Here is a 22528-nt window from a genome sequence, read left to right as displayed (position 1 = left end):
ATATGCCCAGGAACCATGTCTCCCTCCTGAGAGGGTCAGCCTCAGTCTAAAACAGAATTTTCATCTGCATCTGAGATGGAGATCTGACCCTGTCCACTGGACCCTGCTCTAGCCAGAATCCAGGAATCCAGGGCCACTCCCTCCTCCCTGGAGGACCTGGACTCAGCGCCACACTTCCAGACCCCAGGCTCCATTCACAACTCAGGAGTCCTGAGTCCTACTCACACCTTCCCAGGTACTCAGGAGTCTGAAACCCCACCCCTTCCAAGATCCAGGCAACCTCCATTCAAGGCTCCAATGACCCAGGAACCTGACTCCAATTAGCACACAGGGGCCCTGATCTGGAGGCCTAGCTCCTACTCTCCCAACATTTAAGATAATCAGCCGCATCCTTTATAGAACGCTGGTTCTCCCTGTCCCAGCTCAGAAGGGACCCTGGAGTTGGGGGAGCAGCCCCTCCCCTCTTCTGTGGGGGCAGCTGAGCCGGGGTCAGGCCGTGGTGGGAAGGCCAAGAGGGGCGGGGTCAGCGGGGATTGGGAGGGGAGACAGCAGCGTGGGCGGTGGGCAGACGGAGGGAAAGCCCAGCAGAAGGAAAGAGAAACTGGGAGAGGGAGGAAGAGAGAAAGTGAGGAGAACCAGGGAGAGGAGGAAACAGCAGATGTGGAGGGACATAGAGAGAGAGAGAGAGAAGAAAAAGGAAGAGATTGAGTGAGGGGGAGGGGGAGGGAGAGAGAGAGAGAGAGAGAGAGAGAGAGAGAGTGTCAGCAAGACAGAGAGAGAGAATGAGACAGAAACTTAAGGAAGAGACTCTGTGAGTCCGACAGAAAAAGATTTGGACAGAAACAGAAAGATTGGGAGAGAAAGTGATATGGGTGTGTGTGTGAGAGACAGAAAATGAGACTGGAGACAGAGACAGTCTAAAAGAAAGGGAGAATGTGAGAGGAAGAGAGACCATAGAGACAAGAGACAAAGACAAAAAGAGTGAGTGAGCATATCAGTGAAACTGAGGCCTAGGAGAGGCAGCACCTAAGAGACAGAGGAGGGAGGCTGTGGCTGCTGCCCCAGCACCCACACTGCCCTCTTGTCCCCTGTCTTTGGGACCCCAGAGCTGGTAAGTTCCCTGGCTGGGCTGGGAAGGGCTGCCTGGGTGTGCATTCCTGATGCCCCAGGGATGTCTCAGGGTTGCTTGTGGGAGGGCAAGAGACAGGTAGCTAGGGGCAGCCGGAAAGAGGCAGGGAATGGGGGGGATCCCTTAAGCACAGAGAGGGTCAAATTCCTTGCCAGAGCTCAGGGGGCAAGAATAAAGGAGCCCCTATTCTCTGTCTTGGGCTGCCGACAGCTGCCCCCACCCGCAGCTGCCAGTGCCGCCCACCTCTCTTGGCATCACTCTTGGTATGCGGCCCTGGGCCAGGGCCTCCCCCAGCCCCCCAGTCCCCAAACAACAGGCTCTTTCTCCTCAGCCTCCTCCGACCTGGGAGCCCCTGACCCCGTCTCTGTCCCCAGCCGGGTCAGCTGCAGAGACATGCACACAGCCCTTTTCTTTCTCTCCCCAAGCCCTTGATGGAGGAGGGCAGACCTCGGAGCAGCCTCAGCCTGGCCAGCAGCGCCTCTACCATCTCCTCACTCAGCAGCCTGAACACCAAGGTTGGAGCTTCTGGGTGGGGCTGGGGAGGAGGGCAGGGCTCTGGGCTGCCCCATCCTCCTGTTTTCTAGCTTAGGGTTCGGTGCCACCCCAGGGACTCTGGTTGTTAAGAGCAAGGATCCTTGGCAAGGGGGCCTGCCAGACCTAGTTAGGTCCCAAATTGCCTACTAGCTGCAGCTAGGAATTCAGAGGCACTTCCAGCTGTTCCCACCCCTTGTGTTTTCCTGATTTGAAGCCAGAGTGAAAAACCCTGCTTGACTCTGGTTGCCACCCTAAGGCCACTCCCCAGCCATGAGGCGCCCCCTAGGAACTCAGAAGTAGTGGGTACTCTGGATTAGGACTGAGAACTCCCTGTTTTATCTCTAGCCATCCAATCTACCCAATTCGGAAATTTGACAAGGAAAGAGCTTTCTGACAATAAGGCTCCATGAGGCCTGAAATACGTACTTCCCAAATCATCACTCCAGCCCATAGTTCAGTGATGACACTCATTTTCTTGTCCTCGTGTCATTCCCGTCACTCATTTCCATTTCCCCAAGTTCAGAATCCATAGATTCAATCCTGACCTTGGTCACACGATCCCCAAGGGCATCGCGTGGGGGTGAGTTGCAAAGGAGCGGGGATGCTGTCTATTGGGATGGAGGGCTTTAGAGCCTCTCTCGACCAGGACATGGTTGCTAAAGGATATCACTCTTTGGCACTGAAGCGTCCTTTGATTCTGGCTGACCCATCACCAGAGACTCAGCTTGGAGGTCCCTCCTGATTATGGGGACCTCTCAGGCAATGTTTCCAGTTCAGATCCCAAAGGCTGTATCACGTCTCTGGCTCTGGTGGCCAAGGGCGTCCTCTCTTTGGCAGTGGATGCTTGATTCCCAAATTCCTTCTCTGTCATCCAGTAGCCTCTTCCTTGCCTCCAGACACCTCCCTCCACCCATAAAAAGTGTCTCTCAATTCTGCACTGTACATACCCAATTCTTATCTCAAAACTCAGCTCCCTCCTTGACCTGGTTTGTCTGGGCAGTCCAGCAAGGGGGTCACCTGTACCACCTCCCCAAGCCCATCGGGTGTCCTGTTCACTTCTCTCTTCCTTCTCTCCTCAGAAGTCCACACGGGCAGTAAGCAAGGTGCACACCTTTGGGAAGAGAGGCAATGCACTCAGGAGGGACCCCAACCTCCCCGTGCACATCCGAGGCTGGCTGCATAAGCAGGTGGAGTGAGCAGGAGAAGGGAAAGGAAACTCCAAGTGATGTTAGAGGCTGTATCCCTGGCTGTCTGATGTTTCTCTCCTTCCAAGTCTCCAAATTGGTCTTTTTTGCTATCACTGCTTCTCCCCTTATTCTGTCATTGTTTCATTCATTCATTTATTCATTCATTCATTCAGTGACCATTTCTTGAACATTTATTTACGATTACAATGTGCCAAGCCCTGGGACACACGCCACACAAATAGGGCAAGTATCTGTAATACATTCAAGATGGGGGTGGAGTGGGGATGGATAACAAATTAATAAACACATAATTGGAATAAATGAAATAACATATATATTACATAATATAATATTAAAATATATGAAATAAAATAAATGATTGCAGATTGTAGGAAGTGTTGTGAAGGGCTGTGAAGAAATAACATGGGGATGTGCTCGAAAGTGGCTGAGGGGATGAGAGCTGCCTTTGACTGTGGTCAGGGAAGGCATCTCTGAGGAGATAACATTTGAGCTGAGAACTAGGTGACAAGAAGGAGCTCATCATGCTAAGATCTGGGGGCAGAGGGACTGCAAAAGCAAATGGCTGTGCAGCAGGCCATCATTGGGTGTTTGGAGCATGCCAAGGGGAGAGATAGGACAGGTGTCTGAGCAGCGTTTCTCAAAGTGCAGTCCCAGACCAGCAGTGTCAGTATCATCTGAAACTTGCTAGAAAGGAGAATTGTCAGGCCCCACCCCAGATCTACTGACATCAGAACCCTGGGGATGAGACCCAGGAATCTGGTTTTAACAAGCCCTCCTGGTGAATTTTATGCACTCCCAAGTTTGAGATTCCATATCAGCCAGTAAACTAGGGTAAGGAATTTGCAATTTATTCTCAGTTTGACGGTAAGCTCTGTTTTGAGCAGGGACTCACATGATCTGATTTATCATTTTAAAAGATTCTGTTGCTTCTGGGGATACCTATTGAAGAGAAGAGGGGCACAAGGTTGGGGATGGACTGGTTCTGGCAGAAGCTCAGTGCCCATTTCCTGGCCTCTCTGTGTCTCAGGCTCCAGAGTAATTGGACCAAGTCTTCATATATACAGCCCCTGCCCACGTGTGGTACAGTATTGTGTTCCAGCCTTCCCGTAACTTCTCAATCTCCAGTTGACAGATGAGAAAACATGAGGATCCTAGTGGGAAATGACTTGTTTAGGGGAAGTTTGAAAGTGGTGGAGTCAAACTCAGGTCCAACTGTGTCTGGAATCTATGTCCTCTCAACCACAGCACACTGTTTCAGTTCACCTGAATCTATTGTATCAAACACATTTCTCTGCTCCTTCCATCTCTCTGGGTCTCTGTCTCCAAGCGTTACTGTCTCCATCTCCTTTTTTCCTCTCCCCTCTACTCAGGTCTCTCCTCCCACTCTCTCTCCCTAGGACAGCTCTGGGCTTCGGCTCTGGAAACGCCGCTGGTTCGTCCTCTCTGGCCATTGCCTCTTCTATTACAAGGGTCAGTGCTCCAGCTGGATGGGGCGGGCGCCCTTTCCTTTAGCCCTTCAGGTCCCCCTGTGATCCCTCACCCCAGACCTTCTTTTGCAGATAGCCGCGAGGAGAGCGTCCTGGGCAGCGTTCTGCTCCCCAGCTATAGTATCAGGCCAGATGGGCCAGGAGCCCCTCGAGGGCGGCGCTTCACCTTCACCGTGAGTCCGTCCAACCCCCATGGGCACTAAGGTACTAGGTGATGGGGACAGGCACGAGAGCATCCATTATTGAAGATAAAATATCTTGTCCAGGGTAGATGGCACCCTCCCTTTTGGAGGGCCCAGGCGTCCAGGTCCCCAGCTCTGTCTTCCCTCAGGCGGAGCACCCGGGCATGAGGACCTACGTTTTGGCTGCTGACACGCTAGAGGACCTGCGGGGCTGGCTCCGCGCCCTGGGCCGGGCCTCTCGTGCGGAGGGGGATGATTGGTGAGTTATAGGCCACGCCTTTGACCCTGTACCTCCAACCTGGGTCAGTCTCATCATCCCCGCCCCCCAACTCCGCCCCTTGAGGCCCTGACCTCAACATCCAATCTTTAGTCTTCTAGCTACTAGGCAGACTCCGCTCTTCAGGCCCCATCATTAGAAGAACTTCAGCTCTTCCAATCAACAAAAAGCCTTTCCCTCTAAGAACCGCCCATCACTTTGTTCAGCCCCCCAATCAACATTTCACACTTTCTGATTGACTCCCTCGGAAGTCTACAGCCCCGCCAGGTTGCCACCAAAACAACGACAGATGAAAAAAAAAAAAGGAAAGGAAAGGCTTCGGATGGTTTTTGTCCCGGCCTGCTCCAGTTTTCAAGCTGGAGATTCATGGTTTGAGGCATTGGATTCTGTGACCTGGACGGACCTTGTGGCCCGTCCTAAGGTCACTTCGGGCCTTAGTTTCCCCATCTGCAAAATGGGAATGATGATTTATAATGCATCACCTCCCCTTTTATTCTGTATAGGTCCCAGTGTCCTTATTTGTGAAATTAGAATAAGAGCTGTTATGAGGTTCAGAGGAATGATGTCTTTTTCTGTGCCCATTTGCTAGTGGGAGACCCAAGTCACTTGCGCGTCCCCAGCCTGGGGAGGGCCCTGGCGGCCCCGGTGGCCCCCCGGAGGTGAGCAAAGGGGAAGAGGGGCGAAGCTTAGAATCACCGGAAGTGGCTCAGCTTTCCAGAGATCGTGGCCGACCTGGGGTGCTCACTCCCAGCCCCACAGCTGACTTCCAATCTGGACCCGGGGTTCAGAGGACAAGGAGCCCGGAGTGAGTTGGACGAGGGAATCTGGGATGAGACAGTTCTGTTGAGCTTCAGAAAAAGTTTTATTGGGGGCGTGGCCTAAGAGAAGAGCAAGGATTGAGACTTATTAGGGGTGGGTTTAGTGCTCTCTTGCTCGAGTGTGACTTGCCGGGGTTCTTGTGGGGTCAGAGCCTGTCCGGGAGAAGGCCTCAGGAGATGCCACATAGGGGAAATTATTCAGAATCTGACCAAGAGAAGGGCTCTGCTCCTAGAGGGATAGTGAGACGCACGGAAGGGAGATTCGACCTTGAGGCTGACTTGGTGGGTGGTGGGGTGAGGGGGCTCTAGTTGATCAGTTTCCCGTTTCTCTCTTCCCCACAGCCTTTTCACACCCCTCTCTCGCCCTCCTTCCCCTCTGAGCCTCCCCCGGCCTCGTTCTGCTCCTGCACGCAGACCTCCTCCCTCCTCAGGTGACACAGCAATTCCTGCCAGACCCCATACCCCCCTGAGTCGCATCGATGTGCGACCTCCCCTGGATTGGGGCCCCCAGCGCCAGACACTCTCCCGGCCCCCCACTCCCCGCCCAGGACCCTCCTCTGAGGCTGAGGGAGGAAGGCCTCCCAGGAGTCCCCAGAACTGGAGTCAGGAGGCCAGAAAACAGGTGAGCAGAGAGGTGACAGGGTGGGGGACTCATCTCTCTTATGAACATGGGGCTATCATTCTAGGCTGGTTTCTAGGCCATTACCCCCTGAGAATCATGGGGATTGTAGTTCAGCATGATCACCGGTTCGTATGTAAGAGGGGAGAGTAGACTTTATCTGCTATTTGTCCACAGGGCTGTCTTTTCTGCCTGGTCTCAGGCCATTATGCCTTAAGTGTTATAGGGATTGTAGTCCAGAATACTCTCCTCCAAGACAATGCTGTGACAGTTTTATCTTTCCAAGTTGGTCACCTGATGTTTTCTCTGAGCATCATGGAATTGTACCACAGAATATCCGTAGCTAACCACAAATGTGAGAGTGAGAATAGATTGCAACTTCCATTGGTCCCTAGGGCTGTTTTGCTAGGCTTGTCTATTTGTTATCATCTTCTGTTTTCCCACAGTGGCACATACCTGGAGAGCAGATAGTTGAGAAGATTGTGGGGACCCAGTTCTGAACCTCAAACAGTCTCCTGTGGCATATCAATTCTGGACACATACACTTTAGTATTTGTTATTAAGACGTGCCAATTTCTGATCATCTGTATTTCAGTATTCCCCTCAGGTCCCCTCTGGCTCCTCCACATATCTCCAGCTGCCTCCAAGACCTCCAGGGACTCGGGGTTCCATGGTTTTATTGGTAGGTATCCTCGATTTTGCCAGAGCCCCTTTTCTTGCTTTCTTTGCTATGGTGAATGTCATCTCGTGGACTAGTGTGACTAGAGAAGACTGGATATTTCAAAGTCTTTGGGTAGGTGTTTCTATTAGTTTCCTAGGTCTGCTGCAACTAGGTAGCATATATATATATATATATATATAAAATATCTCTCCATACATTCAGATAATCTTCTAGATCTTTTATTTGTGGTTTAAATTTTTCCCATAGAGGTCTTGTGAGTTCTTAGTTAAGGTAACTCCTAAATTCCAGGTAGTTCTTGATAGCTGTTTGAATGGTATCTCCTTTTAAAATTATGTTTTCTAGTTATCAGTATTATAGGGGTATGCTATTAATGTTTGTAGCTTCATCTTGCCCTTGGCATCCTTGCTGAATTCTCTTATTTGTTCTAATCACTCTGAGTTGCTGGTGTTTCTGGGTAGATGAGTATGTCACTTGTGAATAATGATGGTTTTATTTTCCCCTCTTATCCTTACACCTCTTTTTGTTTCCTTTATCTTATGTTATAGCATTGGTCAGGGTCTCTAATACAGCCTTAAACAGTAACAGTAGTACCGAGCATCTTTAATTCTCAGTCGTAAAGGAAATGTCTAAATTTTCTCCATTAATTATAATGTTTGCTATAGATATTTGGTAACACAGCCCATTGTATCTTCCTAAAGCCAAGAATCAGGCTATTGGTCTAGAGGTTTGCTAAAGCTTGTAAAGATGCTAATAAGGAGAGGAGTGTCTGTTAGTAGAAACAGGGCTCAGCTTAGCATTGAGCTACAATAAGGATCTGTCTATCCATGTGACCCCTGGCTTTTCTCCTTCTCCTCAGCCAGGTCCTCCCCTGGACTCATCCTTCCACCAAAGCTTGGAGACAGATGTAAGTTCTCCCTGACCCAACCCCTGCTGAGTTCTGAGAGTTGGGAAGAGAATATTCTAGATGGTCGTGGTGATGGGGGGGAAGAGCCAGATCTGGTCCATAAATAGCTCCCATTCTCCTTTCTCTAGACTTTGTTGACCAAGTTGTGTGGGCAGGACCGACTCCTAAAGAGGCTGCAGGAGGAGATAGACCAGAGACAGGAGGAGAAGGTACGGGGCTCTGGGATGGGAAGGGATGCCTAGCCTCTCTACATGCCCTTAGCCCTTCCTGATCCTTAGCATGCTGGATGGCAAGGGGCTGGGTGTGGCTTCAGGAGATTAACCTTTTCCATCTGGGTGCAGGAGCAGCTAGAAGCAGCCCTGGAGTTGACCAGGCAGCAGCTAGGCCAAGCACCCAGAGAGGCTTCAGCTCCCCGGAGGGCCTGGGGACGTCAGCGCCTCCTGCAGGACCGACTGGTCAGTGTGAGGGCCACTCTTTGTCACCTGACCCAGGTGAGCATCTGGAAAGGGGCATGCTCTCCCAAGAGGCCTCAGGACCCTGCATGTTGTTACTGAAGGGGACCTGACCCCAAGAGTTCATGGGAAGGTAGTTTTTAAGATTTACCCCCTCCCCAAGATTTAAACCAGTGATCTTGACTGTCCAAGAACGTGTGCAGCAGCAGAACTTAATTTAGCAGTTCAAGAGGGTGATTTTGTTACAGGATTCCTGGCTTTGAAGCTCAGCTTCCATTCATAGTAGCTGTGTGACCTTAGAAAAGTTACTTAACCCCTCTGGGCCTTAGATGCATCTTATGTAAACTCAAGATGCTAAACGTAGTATTTACTTCATAAGGTCATTGTGAAGATTTCATAAATATATATAAATGAATGAATGAATATTTAGTACCTATTATACGTTAAGCAATATTTAAGTGTTAGCTATAATTATGAATATCTGTAAAATGGAGACATTAATAGCACCACCTATGTCACAACAATCAAATGAATGCTAAGAACAGTGCCTGACATGTTAAGTGTGTAATGAATGTTAGCTATTATAATTATTATTATTGGTATTGACAAGGAGGTTTCTTCTGCCCAGAGGTGCATAGAGGTTGTGGTCTTGACTGTCCCAAGAATTGATTAGATGTGCCCTAGGGCAGTGCAAAGGTAATCCAGAGGATTCAGAGAAGGATTTTATTTCTCTACGCTAGCAGCTTATTGGAATGGTAGGTTCCATGTAGACTCTGGGGTTCCTAGTAGTTGGAGCAAAGAGGCCTTTGGGAATTGTAGTCAACGTATGCCAAGGGCACCAGGGACCAGTTGGGAATAGATGAAGTGGGGAAAGATCAGGTGGGTGGGCTTGCTAACTCTGTGTCTCCCCCTTTCTGGGATCTGAGGAGCGAGAGCGGGTGTGGGACACATACAGCGGCCTGGAACAGGAGCTGGGCACCTTGAGAGAGACCCTTGAGTACCTGCTGCACCTTGGGTCCCCCCAGGTACATCTCTGCCCCAAACTTCCAAGCCCCACCTTCTACTCCAAGTTCACCTGGGATCCCTTTTGGCATGTAAGCCCCTCCCACAGAATCAAAGCCCCTCCTACTTTACCATAAGCTCCTCCCCCTCTATCCTTTTCTTTCATTTAAAACCCCTTATTGTAAGACCTACCTTTAGATTCAGGACCACTCCCCCTCTGGTTTTAAATCTCGCCTCTTATTTTGAAGCCCTACTCTCTGTGTCAAAACTCAACTCCTCATTCCTGTTTCCATCCAGCAAGTTCATCCTGACTTCTGCTGTTACATTTATTCTCTGGAGTTTCCAATTCTAAATTGAAAGCCTTAGTTCAAACCCCATTCCTGAAGTATTAGCCCCGTTGCTTAGCCTCAGACCCATTTCTTTATTCTAAGCCTAGCCATCGAATTTCTAAATCATGTATCTTTAGGACATTGATTCTATTATTAAATGCATACTCACAGATTTCAGCCTTGCTTTTTTATGCTAAACTCTCCCACTTCTTCCTAAAATCCACTCCTCAACTCTAATCCCCCATGTATTGGCATTAAATATCACTCAGCATCAGCAATGTATGAAGAGAACAATACATCACAACCAAACTGGGTTTATTATGGGAATGCCAGGTTAGTTTAGCACTTGAAAATCAGTCCATATATTTCACCACATTTAACAAAATAAAGGAGAAAAACCACCCGATCATCTCAATAAATGCAGGGAAAAAAATGACAAAATTCAACATCCATTAATGATAAATGCTCTCAGCAAAGCAGGAATAGAAGGAACTTCCTTAATCTGATAAAAGGCATTTATAAGAAATCTACAGCAAACATTATAGTGGTCAGTGAAATATTGAAAACTTTGCCCCTGATATCTGCAACAAGACAAGGATGTCTGTTATTACCAGTTCTAGTCAATATTGTACCAGAGGTCCTAGACAGCACAAATCTGAGAAATAAATAAAAAGTATAGGGACCAGAAAGGAAGAAGTAAAGCTATTTTAATTTACAAATGACGTGATTGCATATATGTAGAATATCCAAAATAATTTCCAGGTAAAATTTAGAATAAGCATATTCAGCAGTCACTGAATGCAAGGTTAATATGCAAAAATGAACTGTCTTTCTATATGTTAGTACCAAATAAATTAGAAAATAAATATTTATAAACAGTAGTGTTTATAATTAACATAAGCAAATTAAATATCTAGGAAGAAATCGCATGAAAGATATGCAAGACACCTACTCATTAAGAGAAGGTAAAGACCTATATAAATGGGAAGATATACACAGATGGGAAAGATACACTAGGGCTAAGTTGTAGTCTCCCACACTGATTTCTCCAGTGGGGATCTGCAATCCCAATACAAATCCAGAAGGTTTTTATGTGGAGATTGACGAGCTGACTATAAATTGTATCTTGCAGTATATAAGGCCAAGAGTAGCCCAGGCAACCTCCAAGAAAAACCTGGAGGTCTCACATAACTGGATATCAAGTCTGACTGTAAAACAACAGTTAATAAGACAGTGTAGTATTGACATAAGTTTAGACAAACAGACCAAAGGAATAGAATAGGGTATTCAGAAACAGATTCACATATATTTATATGGTCACCTATTTAGGACAGAGGTAACACTGCAGAACTGTACAGAAAAGACAGTGCTTGTGATAAATGGTAGTGGGTCAATGGGATATCCATATGGAAATGGACATCTATAAATATTGCCTCCAATATGTACACACAGTCCATTTATGACTCCATAAATACAGCCCAGCTGATTTCAGACCCTGTCCGTGGCCTGTCAACTTTAACTGTCCTTGCATTTTCCCACCTTTGAGTTACAAATTCCTTTCCTCTCCTCAGGACAGATCGTCTGCTCAGCAGCAGCTGTGGATGATGGAAGACACACTGGCAGGTCTGGGGGGCCCCCAGAAACCACCTCCTCATACTGAGCCTGACTCCCCATCCCCCGCACTCCAAGGAGGACTCCAGGAGGAGTCCTCAGAGAGAGAGGTGAGATCACACCTCTCTCCCCACCCCCAGCTCCCTGTCTCATTTGCCCCTGGCTCAGCTCATCATTTACTCATGTCTTTCCCTATCCCTTGACCAGCTAACCAACCTCAGGCAAGTATCCTATGCTCCAGAAACCTTTGTTTCCTTATTTGTTACACGTGGTCATAGTCCAGTGGTGTGCTAGAACCAGCTCCCACCACCTCCCAAGGGCCAATTGCCTGCATCTCTTCCCAACTCCACATTCAATGATGTCTTGTCAATAGCTTGAAATTGACCATGGTGGGAGTGATTGGCAAATGCTACAAACCAGCGCTCTTTTCTCCCAGAAAGGCATTGGTTAAATATTTACCAGACACTTCTGATCAAAACCCTCACCTTGCAGGGACCTGTAAGAAGAAGAAAGGGTGACTAGGAAGAGCCTGACACAGAGTCAGTGTTCAGGAAGTACAAGCCACTATTGTCATAGCTGGGTTAGAGCCACTGCTTGTTGTGACCTTCAGATCATGTATCCAGGAGATCTGGGTTCAAATCCCAGCTCTGCTTTCTTTGTGACATCCATCATTGACCCCATTCTCTGAGCCTCAGTTTCCCCATATGTAAAATAGGGATAGTAATAGGTGTCTTGTGTGTTTATTGAGGGGATTTAATGAGATAATGCAGGAAAAGTACTTAGCTCCATGCTGGATGCATAATCATTATAAAATCTTGCACTTATAATGTCTCACCACATGCCAGGTACTGTTCTAAGGGCCTTACGTGTACAGATTCAATTCTCATATCAGAAGTTTACGTATGGCCCAGAGAGGTAAAGTAACTTGCCCAAGGTCACACAGCTATTCGATGGCAGAACTGAGATTGAAACCAGGTTATCTGGCTCCTGGTTTTCGATCTTAATCCTACACATGCTGTGTCTCATTTGCTAAGTGCTTAAAAAATGGTGATAATAATGATAACGATAATCGTGACGTCCCTTCCCCAACCCCTCCAGAGCCTGCCTGAGTCCTTGGAACTAAGCTCACCCCGGCCCCCTGAGGCTGACTGGGGGCAGCCTCCGGGGGGCAACAGAGACCTCGCTGGCCCTCACTCAGGTGAGCATCTTGGGTGAGGCGGGACTTGCCTGGCATTTTCTGTCCTCACCAAGTCCCCTTCTGCCCTTCTAGGTCTTGGATCTCCAAGGGTCTCCCGGGCTTCCAGTCCTGAGGGTCGCTGCCCCACTTCCCCACAGCCAGGAACCAAGGTAGGCAGTCCATTGACCCCTCCTAGTGCATCTTGTAATAGTTTGATCTGACCGCCACGGACTCCCCACTCTTCGAGAAACAGCTGGAAGAGGGGAGTTGTGAGGCCGCACCCCAGATCAGAGAGAATGTGATTTGTGAAGTGTTGGGATTGAATTTTGTCTCTGCCACTTCTAAGCTGTGTGACTTTGGGTCAGTTACTAAACCTCTCTCTGCCTCCATTCTCTCATCTGCAAAACGGAGCTAATAGCACTGCCTACCACCGAGAGCTGATGTGAGGGTTCAAATTAGATGAATGCCCATATCGGGTTGGAAGTAGTGTCTGGATATACTAAGTACTCCATTCACTCATTCCTTTATCAATTCATTCATTCTACAAATATTGATTTAATATCGTCTTCACTATCCAGTAAGGTAGCCAGTAGGCACATGTGGCTATTTAAATGAATTAAAATGAAATAAAATGAAAAATGTACTCACACGTGCCTCATTTTAAGTGCTCAGGAGCCACATGTGGCCAGTGGTTGGCCTGTTGGACAGTGTAGGTGTAGTGCATTTCCATCACCATAGAGAGTTCTAATGCACAGAGATGTTTAGGCACTGAGGTCACAAATGTGAACAAGGAAAAACAATCCTCTCATGAATCTGGTGTTCTCCTGGCTATCAGAGGCAGATAATAAACAGTTTACTGTACATAATTGTATATATTATAAGTGCTAAATTAAAACAGAACACTGGGAGGGGGGTTGGGATACTTGAGGAAGGACTGTAATTGTAAATGGCTTGGTCTGGGGAGGTTTCATGGAAAGGTGATGCTTGTGCGGATACGTGAAGAAGGTGAGGAAGTGAGCCTTGGGGATATCTGGTGGAAGAGCGTTATAGGCAAAGGGAACAGCTTTTGCAAAGCTTGCGAGGCAGAAGTGGGCCTGGTGTGTTGAAGTAGCAGCTAGAAAGCCAGTGTGGCTGGGACTGAGTAAGCAAGCAGTGGAGAAAGAGGTGGATAATGAGAACAAATGGGTACTGGGGGCAGATCATGCTGGGCCTTGTGGTGCAGGGTGGGGACTTTGCTTTAACTGTGAGCGAGCCAGAAGGAAACCAAGGAGAGTTCTTAGCAGAGAGGAACAGGAGCTGCCCTATAAGGGAACTGGGGCCCTCTGGTGGCCGAATGAGGAATAGATTGCGCGACAAGGGCGGGGGCAGGGAGCCGAATGAAGGGGCAGGGGACTGGGAGATGGGCCAGGCGGGAAATAATAGTAGTTTCCAGTAGGTCAGAAGAAGTGGAGTTGTTGAGAGGGACTTGGAGTCTAGATATACCGGTCTACAAACCTTATCCCAAACCCTTGGGATCAGATGTAATTTAAAATGCAAAATTTTTCAGATTCTAGATGAGTAATAGAGTACATATATACTTGTACTGTGGATTATGTAAAGCCTCCAGTGGCGTCTGGCGCGTCACCCTTAATCAACACATTAATTAACATTTCTTCAAAAAATGTATGAATATTCATACAAAATGGGACAAAGGCTATAAATAAATCTCAATTTAAATGTCAAGTTTTTTTTTTGTTGTTTTGCTTTGTTTTTTGCTAAAATAGCAATGCACCACTAAATGAGCAAATCAGAGTGGAATAAAAATAGATTAGAAAGATCAGGCACTTTTTATTTCTAAGGAAAAAGGTTTAGTAAGACATCATGTCACGCAATCCAGGTACAAATGAAGCCAAGTACTGAAATGTACATTTGCAGTAAATGCTCATGACATTTGGTGGCTTGAGGACTCTGGAGATGGGGGTCACTGGTCAAAAGATCAACACTGTCATCGAGTTGGAGTGGGACATCTGAAGCAGGGCCAGGAGTTGAATTCCCTGGGGATGGGGTAGGTGGCCTTCGTAGAGGTGGCCGTGTTATTTCCTCCTTAACAAAGGGTTTCATCTGGGCAGTGTCCTTTTCATTGAGGAAACTGGTTAGAATCTCTTGGTCACTGAGAAATATACACTGTTAAAAGTCAGCAAGGAACTGATCCCCCATTTCACCATTTCTTCCATGGAGAGTTTTCCTCCTGTATCCTCAACATCATCAACATCATTGCTGTAATGCTCTCGAATTTCTGATCTCATACTATTTCAGCTGTTCCTCTATCCCCCAATAAATGCCCAACAGGCAAGTTATTTCAAGTGGCCAGCAGGATCTTCTCCTTGAACCTGATCACCTTGGGCACAAAAAAACAAAATGTAGCCTCACCTTCTTATCAGTGATGCCACATCTGGTTGCCTGAGGACTTTGGGGAAAGGAGGCCCTTTAGTTTTCATTTGTAGAGTCATTTTCCAACGTAATCAGAGCCCTGCCTGTGCTTATGTTTGCTTCTGCTGGTTTATCAACCTCCTTCTGAGAACCAACCACTGCAAATTGGCATCTCTAAAAATCTTGGGTCCTGGGTTTCCTGGTACTTACAGCTACTATACAGTTAAAAAATAAAAAATAAAAAGTGGTGGTGATGATCCTTGCTCTTCACGGAGTGTAAACTTCTATGGTTAGAAGCTGTATGTGGAGATGTCACACTAGGCAGAAAGCAAATACCCCCAAAATGCCATTCTTCATAAGACACTGAGGAAGGAGACTTCCAGAGTGTTTATTCAGGAACGCAACTCCACAGTTTTCTTCCAGTCTAGTTTGTCTGCAATGGTCTCATGCTGCTCATCACATTTGAACTTGTCCAAAAAGAGTTTTCTGGATCCCATGATTTCCAGTTTGCATAATAATGCCCAAGTTATGGAAAATTGTAGACGTGTTCCAAACTGTGTCTTGTGTATGCATGTGGCCCTAGCATGCCCAGGAGCAGATCATCTGAGCCTGGCACCCTTCAAGCCTGTCATTGTCATCTCTCTTTGGTATTGGTGACGTTTTTGTAGGATCCCGTCCGGTATTGTCTTAGCAAACTAACCAGTGTAACTTATGATCTACAGACACTCTGGCCACTGCGAATCATCAGATGTCTTATACCATATGCCTCTTCAGTGTTGCCAGCCTATGGTCACAATCAATGTTCAGGTGTTCATGGAATGTTCTAGCTTGTTTCATGACCAAAAGCCAGTTGGGGATATCTGGTTACATCCTTGGAATGCACGGTCCAGGTCTGCATATTTTGCCCTATGCAGAGTTTCTCCGCTTGTCATCAGTTCCTGGTCATCACTGTCCCTGTAAAACTTCCATGACGTCTTTCTTTCTGTTCATGTCACATCACATCCAGGGGTACCCTCATGGGTTCCTATTCACTGAGATGTTGCAGCAGACGTTCCACAATCCTGCTCCTGAAGTGATTCTTCTCTCCAAGCTCTTGGAAGTGATGCATGTTTCTGTTGCTTCTTTTCACTATCTTCGGGGCTGTCTTTGGCTCTTTTTGACATCTTCAGAGAGCAATTAAACCAGAAGTCACAAATAACCAAAAAAAAAAAGGTGAGAAAAAGCAGTAGATGCAGACGGTGTGCTGAGACTCAGGCTATGCCAGGCGGATATTGGCACCAAATTTCAGAAAAGGTCTGTTTTCAGATTTTTTTATTTTTATTTTTTGGAATGGCAAATAAGATATTTGGGGAGATTTTGGCAGATTTTGAAGGTGGAGCCAACAAACTTTCCTGGCAGATTAGAGGTGGGGTGTGAGGAGTCAGAATGACCGTGAGATTCTTGGTCTGGGCATCTGGAAGAATGCAGTTACCAGGCAGGAGATAGGGCAGGAAGGGAAGGTGAGGAGTTTGGGTTTGAATATGTTAATTAAGTCTGAGCTTCATGCTTGTGGTGTTTCTCATTGGTGCTGTTGTGGTCCCTGGCCTCTTGGGTATAGGGTTTGGACTGGGCCCTGTGATTCCTGAGCTGAACTGGGTTGGACTGAGGAGCTTCAGATGTAAACACGATCATAGCAGAGGGAGGTGTGTGCTGTGATGGTGAAAACGTGAGGCCCTGGGGTCTCCCAGACAGCCTGGCATGTTGGGGATGGTTCCCTGGAGGCAGAGAGACCTGGAAGGATGAGTTAGAGTTTACCAAGTGGGGAAGCAGGGAAACAGCTGGAATGAATATCCAGGTTATGGTGGGGATTTAGGAAGACATGGCATCTGCTAGCCCACAAGACGTCTTTTTGTGAATTAGAGACAGAACATGTTTTGGTCAGTGATGGGCTCAGCCCTTGGGCAGTGAGCAACGCATACAACTGCACACAGTCTCTTGGGAGCACAGAGCTCTGGCTTCCACTACCCCATCCACCAACTGAAGGGTTGTTTAATTCAGGCACCCTTCTTGAGTGCCAGGCCCTGCAGGGCTGGGGCTCCAGACCAGTCCCTGCGTTCAAGGACCTACACTTGTGAGCTGACTTTGGTGAACCTCTACATCAGAACCTATTTTTCAGTGGCCTCCCCCATCCCAAAGCTGGCAAAGTGTTCCTGCAGGAAAAGTATGCCTTATGGATTTGGCAGGACCATTCTGGTGCCCAGTCAGACATCAGCCGATGACCAACTCAAGTAGGGTGTCAGAAGGGTGAGTGAGCTGTCACCTATTCCCTCCCCCCTAAGCCACTGCAGAAAGAACTCCCAAATTCTCTTATTTGCTCAACGTATATCTCCTGAGGCCTTCTAGGGGCCAGGCCCTGTGGAAGGTGTTGGGGGCCTAGGAACAAACTAGACCTGATGCTCAAGTCTGATGGGGGAGAGGGAGACTCTGACCATTGGAAAGTCTTTTAAAAGATAGGTAAGCTGAATGAGAAAAAGGTTTGGTCCTGCAGAGAAGAGTACACCCAACAAAGGGAACAGATTTTGTGTGCAAAAGCTGTGATCGTGAAAGAGGCCGCTTTTCTGTATCAGAAACAAAACTAAAAAAAAAAGAAAAAAAGAAAAAAAGAAACCAAACTAAATGTATGACTTCCTCGAGCAAGCTAGACCTATTCTGGTAAGATACAGTCACTCTGAGCAAAGCTGAAGGTGGTCATACAGCATGGAGTTCAGAAACTGCTATACTTTCGGAGCTAGCAGCGTTTAGGGACTGGTCGACCTCAGACTGGGGAGTTTTGTGTCTTTTGCGGATGGTCTGATTTTTGGCTGTATGGGGCCATCACTGATCAGCTGACTGGCTTTCGGAGAAGCAGTTTGGGTGCCCGCTGCGAGAGCTTAATGAAACATTTCAAAGCATGCCTGATGCTTCCTTATTATCGTGGATACAAAACGTTCCATCAGTCCTTTTTTAGGAAAAGAGAAACTTCTGTATTCTCAGTGTTGTGTGTAAAGGACATGGATTGTTGGGGCTCCTCCGGGAATTGTTCCTGCCTCACCCCAATCCCACGGTACCCGGGCTGCCAAAGTCCAGAGCTCAGGGGTGGTGTAGTGAGTTTCAGGCATTTCAGAGCTGATCAAGGAAAAAGATACGACCACGAGGTAGCAGTAGTACACACGAGCCTTATTTGTCCACACTTTGACGTGTTTGCCTGTGGGAGAAGTCCCTCCCAGCAAGACCCTTCAGAGATTAACTGTGTGGGGGGCCACTGCCCAGAGGAGGGGATGGCAGGAGAAATGGGACAGGGGGCTTAAGAGTCTAGGCGATGTCATTGAGCAGCACAGTGGGGAGTCTCGGGGTTACAGAGCTCCTAAGAACAGCAGCTTCTTAGGGTCTCACAGCTACAGATTCATCTTACCTATGGCTAGCAGGTTTGAAGTACAGCTTAGTGGAGTATTCCTAGTAGGCAGTCTCTAAATGGCTAAGAATATCTGCCTATTTCGGCTATGTTTGAAACAAGTAGATGTATACAAGTTTGAATTTGGCCCTGGCAGGCTTTGGGGCCAATGGTTTGGCTCACTGTGAAGAAATAAATGATAGGGGGGCCGGTTAGCTCAGTTGGTTAGAGCGTGGTGCTCTTAACAATAAGGTTGCCGGTTCAATCCCCGCATGGGCCACTGTGAACTGCGTTCTCCACAAGTAGATTGAAACAACTACTTGAGTTGGAGCTGATGGGTCCTGGAAAAACACACTTAAGAAAAGAAAAAAGAAAGAAATGTCCTAGGGCCAATATACAGGAGCCATGTGACTCAGGATTGGCCAGATCAGTAAAACAGAGTGAACTGCAGTGACTAGTCCTACAATAAGCAATGGATTCAAGCTGTCTCCCTAGAAGTTTCTAGCTGTTGGAGACTGTAAAGAATTCTTTTCCCTCGCCCCGCCCCCCTTAAACAACACATCTATTATCTTCCAGTTCTGTAGTCTAGAAGTCTGAAATCAGGGCCAGCCTCTTTCTGAAGACACCACGGAAGGATCTGGTCCAGGCTTTATTCCTTGGCTTGTGGCAGTGTCACTCCAGTCATCACATGGCTTTCTCCCTGTGTGTATGTGCATGTCTGTGTCCAAATTACCTTCTTTCCTGAAGGATAACACTTATTTTCAGCCAGATACTTCTATCAGCCCATTTCCTGCCTGTAGCATCCCAGATGCCTGTCAGCTTTTCTTCATTTAGCCCCCTCCTGTCCCCTTCAGTTGAAGCTGACGGTGTCTCTGCTGAGATGATTTACTGGATCCGCACGTCACATAACAAATATCTTAGCAAACGGCTCATACAGCCACACCCTTGGTGTTCTCTTCAGAACATGCTTTCTCATTTTTTGCAATATGGATAGGCTGAGAATTTTCCACAGCTTCAAGTTCCAGTTTCTTTTTGCTGAACAATTTCTTCTTCGCTTTATCTCTGTCCTCTTGCATTTTAAGTTCATAAGGCTGAAGTCCACAATCAAGATGTCAGCAGGGCCATACTCCCTCTGAAGGCGCTGTGGAAGGATCTGATCCGGGCCCCTCTCCTAGCTTCTGGTAGTTCCTTAACATGTGGCCACGTAACTCCAATTGGCATATGATATTCTCCCTGTGTGCATCTTACCTCTGGTTTTGAGGGCAAGACAGAAATCATAAAGTCCTCTTTAAAGTCAACCCAGGCTGATCCTCTGAGCAGTTTAGTTATTCAAATCCTATTTTTCCTGTTGTTTTCACAGCTGCTACAGAGTTGCTGTTTATTTTTTAATCACAAGCACCCCAGAGTCCTGTCTAGTGTGAAGAAGCTTGATATGTCCAGGGAAGTGTGGGTGTTTGTGAGGCTGGGGCTTCAGGTTCAAATAGGGCAGCTGATGGAGTTGAGGCCACAGGGGTGTGTAGGGACCAGGCCTCACAGGGCCTCATATGCCTTTGTCCCAAGGATGCTTAGAGACCATGGGAGGACGCAAGCAGTGGAGGGACAGCATCGGTTCCAGGTGTAGAAAGAGGCCTCGAGATCTGGCGGTGAACGTACTGGAAAGGGCAAGACTGGAGGCTAAGAGATTCGGAAAAGAGATACAATTAAGGCCAAGGTTGGGGTCTTGAGGGGTTTCTCATCTCCCCAGGCCCCCCTGGCCCGGCCCCGGATGAGTGCTCAGGAACAGTTGGAAAGAATACGCAGAAACCAGGAGTGTGGATGGCCTCTCCCTCGCCCAGCGTCTCCCCGGCTCCTTACTCTGGGGAGGACACTGTCCCCAGCCAGACGCCAGCCTGACATAGAACAAAGGGTAAGGGGAACAGAAGTGGGCCAGTGGGATGGTAGTGCGTCCTTTGCTCCTAATTTGAGCCTCAGTTTCCCTCTTTGTAAAATGGGGATGTTCCCAACCTCCTTACCCAGAACTGGGTTTCCAGATTTACCCCAACTTGTACTTGTGTTGAAGTCAACATCCTGGCTCCCCTAGCAGTGGGGGACTGAGGTGGGTCAGAGACAACATCCCCACCTTACTAGGGTCACAGGTCTGGGTCAGAAGCCCAGTTTTCCTTTTCAGTTACCATGTATTGTCAAAGGCAAAATAATAATGATGATAATAAACTGAGCAAGCAGGGAAATCCATTTTATTTATGCTATTGCAATGGGAAGAGTGCTCCAGATCTGAAGATCAGAGTATCTCATCAAGATGGTTTCATCTTAGATTTTCCTAGGGAGGAATTAGACAAGTGGGCTGATTTTAGGTTCAGGATTGTTTTTGTAATTAGGGGGCATCTCAGTCAGTTGAACACAATATATATCTCTGTGTCTAGCTAGTTTAAGGGGGACAGACAGTTAAGCTAATCGTTTATGAGGTAAAGAGTGAATTTGGAGGGTCTGCTTCTGGCCTTGTCATAGGTAAACAAGGTGGGTTCTTCTCTGATCTAAGTCACATGGAGGACAGGGGTTCTTTGAATGTAAAGTTAAATATTGTCATTGTCTTTGAGGGCAATTTTGTCCCCTCTCTAAGCCCCCTTCATTTCACCCTCAACGTGGGGCTTCCAGGTGAGGAATACTAATGCCCCAATTCCTTTGCAGCCTGTTCTAGGACATTCAGGAACCCAGAAATGGCTCAGAAGCTCCGGTTCCTGGAGCAGGTAAGGAACTGGAGGGCGGGGCAAGGAGTAGGGAAATCAATTTGCCAAAGGGGAGGGGAGTAGCATTGTTGTTGAAGTCTCCTGAGTACTGAAGTGCATGTAGATCGCAGAATCTTTGAGAGACACTGAAGTTCCTGGGGCATCAGAAAGCCCTAGATACCCAGTGAGAACCTCGGTTCCCCAAACTGCAAACCTGGATAGCAAAGTCGGCCGGAGCATCTGGAAGTCCGGTGAAATTTTTGGGAACCTGGACTACAAATCCCATAATGCACGTGGGCTTTTTATGAGGGCCGCGCCAGATTTAAAGTCCTTTAGAAACAAGTGCTACGGACTACAACTCTCAGAAAGACAGGCGTGGCACTGCGGTCCCTCAGTATACTGGCTAATTGTACATGTCCCCGTCTTTTTTCAAGTCCGAGGAACACCACCCCTTATTTGCCATCAGAAGGTCACCGGGAGCGAGTTCTCAGCCTCTCTCAAGCTCTGGCCACTGAGGCATCGCAGTGGCACAGAATGATGACAGGTGAGGAGGGGCTGAGGACCTTGGGCTCCTGAGTTTTAGGGAAGAGGGAGCCGGAGACCAGGAATCCTAGGTCCTGGTGGGGAAGGTTCTGAAGGCCACTGGGAATCCTCTGTCTTGATGAGGAAAGAATTGGACAGGGCTTGGGAGTTCTAGATTCCAGGCAGGAAAGGACTGGAGACTCCTGGGTCTGGGACAGTAGGCTACTGACTCTTGGGACTGAAAGGAAAGGCCTGGAGGTACAGAATCCCGGTTCCCACAATTTGCCATTCTCATTACCCCCTCGTCCTCTCCAGGTGGAAATTTGGACACTGGAGGAGAACCTCTAACCCCTGCGCCGCCTCCTCCATCAGACCCCACGCCCCAGGTGACCTCGCCCCCAAGATCTCCTCCTTTGGCCAATTCCCCATCCACCCTGTTCTCCCGCCGAGGTAGTGGGCGTGGCACAGGTCCCTCTTCTTGGGAGCCCACGTGGGATTCCGGGACCACGCCTCCTGCCCTGCCCCATGATGAGGGGGCGTGGCCTCTGCGAGTCACTCTGCTGCAGTCCAGCTTCTGACCCACCCAAATGCGGCAGCAATCGGAGTGCGAGGGCGACGGCGTGATCTGAAGGTACCGCACGGAGATCTGGAGCCACTCTGGGCACCTGGGGGCGCGATCTAGTCCCCTCGTGGCCTACAAAGGGAGAGGTTATTATGGCCAAAGTTTGGTTTTCCCAGCACTTGTTCAAATTCAGATTAAAACTTTGAACTTTTAGTTAATAACTTTCTCCTTGTCTGTTTGGGGTTGTGACACTGGTCTCTGAGCGGCAGAGCTGGAGTCTGGATTCCTGGGTCCCTAGGGAAGAAGGGGTAGGGATCTCGAATTTGTAGGTCTGAAGAAGGAGGGGGGGAGGTCCTGGATTACTGGGTTTGAGGGAGGAGGGGGCTGTGGCCAAACTTCCAAGCCTCTAGACTTCCTGGCAATACCGGGCTTCCAGGATCCAGCCCCTATTTAAGATTTGAGTGCACGGCCTCACCCGACTTTAGAGGTGGA

At 48.0% G+C, this 22528-nt stretch overlaps 1 protein-coding gene across 1 annotated transcript; it reads left to right on the top strand.

Annotated features, from left to right (window-relative positions):
* The first annotated feature begins 589 nt into the window (after positions 1 to 589).
* On the top strand, positions 590 to 22252 carry PLEKHA4 (pleckstrin homology domain containing A4). The gene is made up of 20 exons (XM_081030323.1): positions 590 to 1111; positions 1555 to 1644; positions 2743 to 2850; positions 4269 to 4341; positions 4431 to 4531; positions 4690 to 4799; positions 5407 to 5622; positions 5978 to 6257; positions 6850 to 6936; positions 7793 to 7840; positions 7969 to 8049; positions 8182 to 8331; positions 9219 to 9317; positions 11195 to 11344; positions 12333 to 12432; positions 12505 to 12581; positions 19974 to 20135; positions 20915 to 20973; positions 21387 to 21496; positions 21790 to 22252. The coding sequence occupies exons 2-20, from the start codon at positions 1561 to 1563 to the stop codon at positions 22050 to 22052; spliced, it is 2358 nt and encodes a 785-aa protein (XP_080886449.1). The 5' UTR covers positions 590 to 1111; positions 1555 to 1560; the 3' UTR covers positions 22053 to 22252.
* The last annotated feature ends 276 nt before the right edge of the window (positions 22253 to 22528 follow it).

This window comes from Rhinolophus hipposideros (assembly GCF_964194185.1).
Source record: "Rhinolophus hipposideros genome assembly, chromosome: 21".
Taxonomy (NCBI): Eukaryota; Metazoa; Chordata; class Mammalia; order Chiroptera; family Rhinolophidae; genus Rhinolophus; species Rhinolophus hipposideros.
The sequence above is the reverse complement of the archived record's forward strand: the minus strand, read 5'-3'. Positions and strand labels throughout refer to the sequence as shown.

Coding starts and splice junctions, on each gene's coding strand:
- PLEKHA4 (XM_081030323.1), top strand. CDS start 1,561: ATGGAGGAGGGCAGACCTCGGAGCAGCCTCAGCCTGGCCAGCAGCGCC. Junction 8,332..9,218: donor CTCTTTGTCACCTGACCCAG/GTGAGCATCTGG, acceptor CTGGGATCTGAG/GAGCGAGAGCGGGTGTGGGA. Junction 12,582..19,973: donor CCCCACAGCCAGGAACCAAG/GTAGGCAGTCCA, acceptor TCATCTCCCCAG/GCCCCCCTGGCCCGGCCCCG.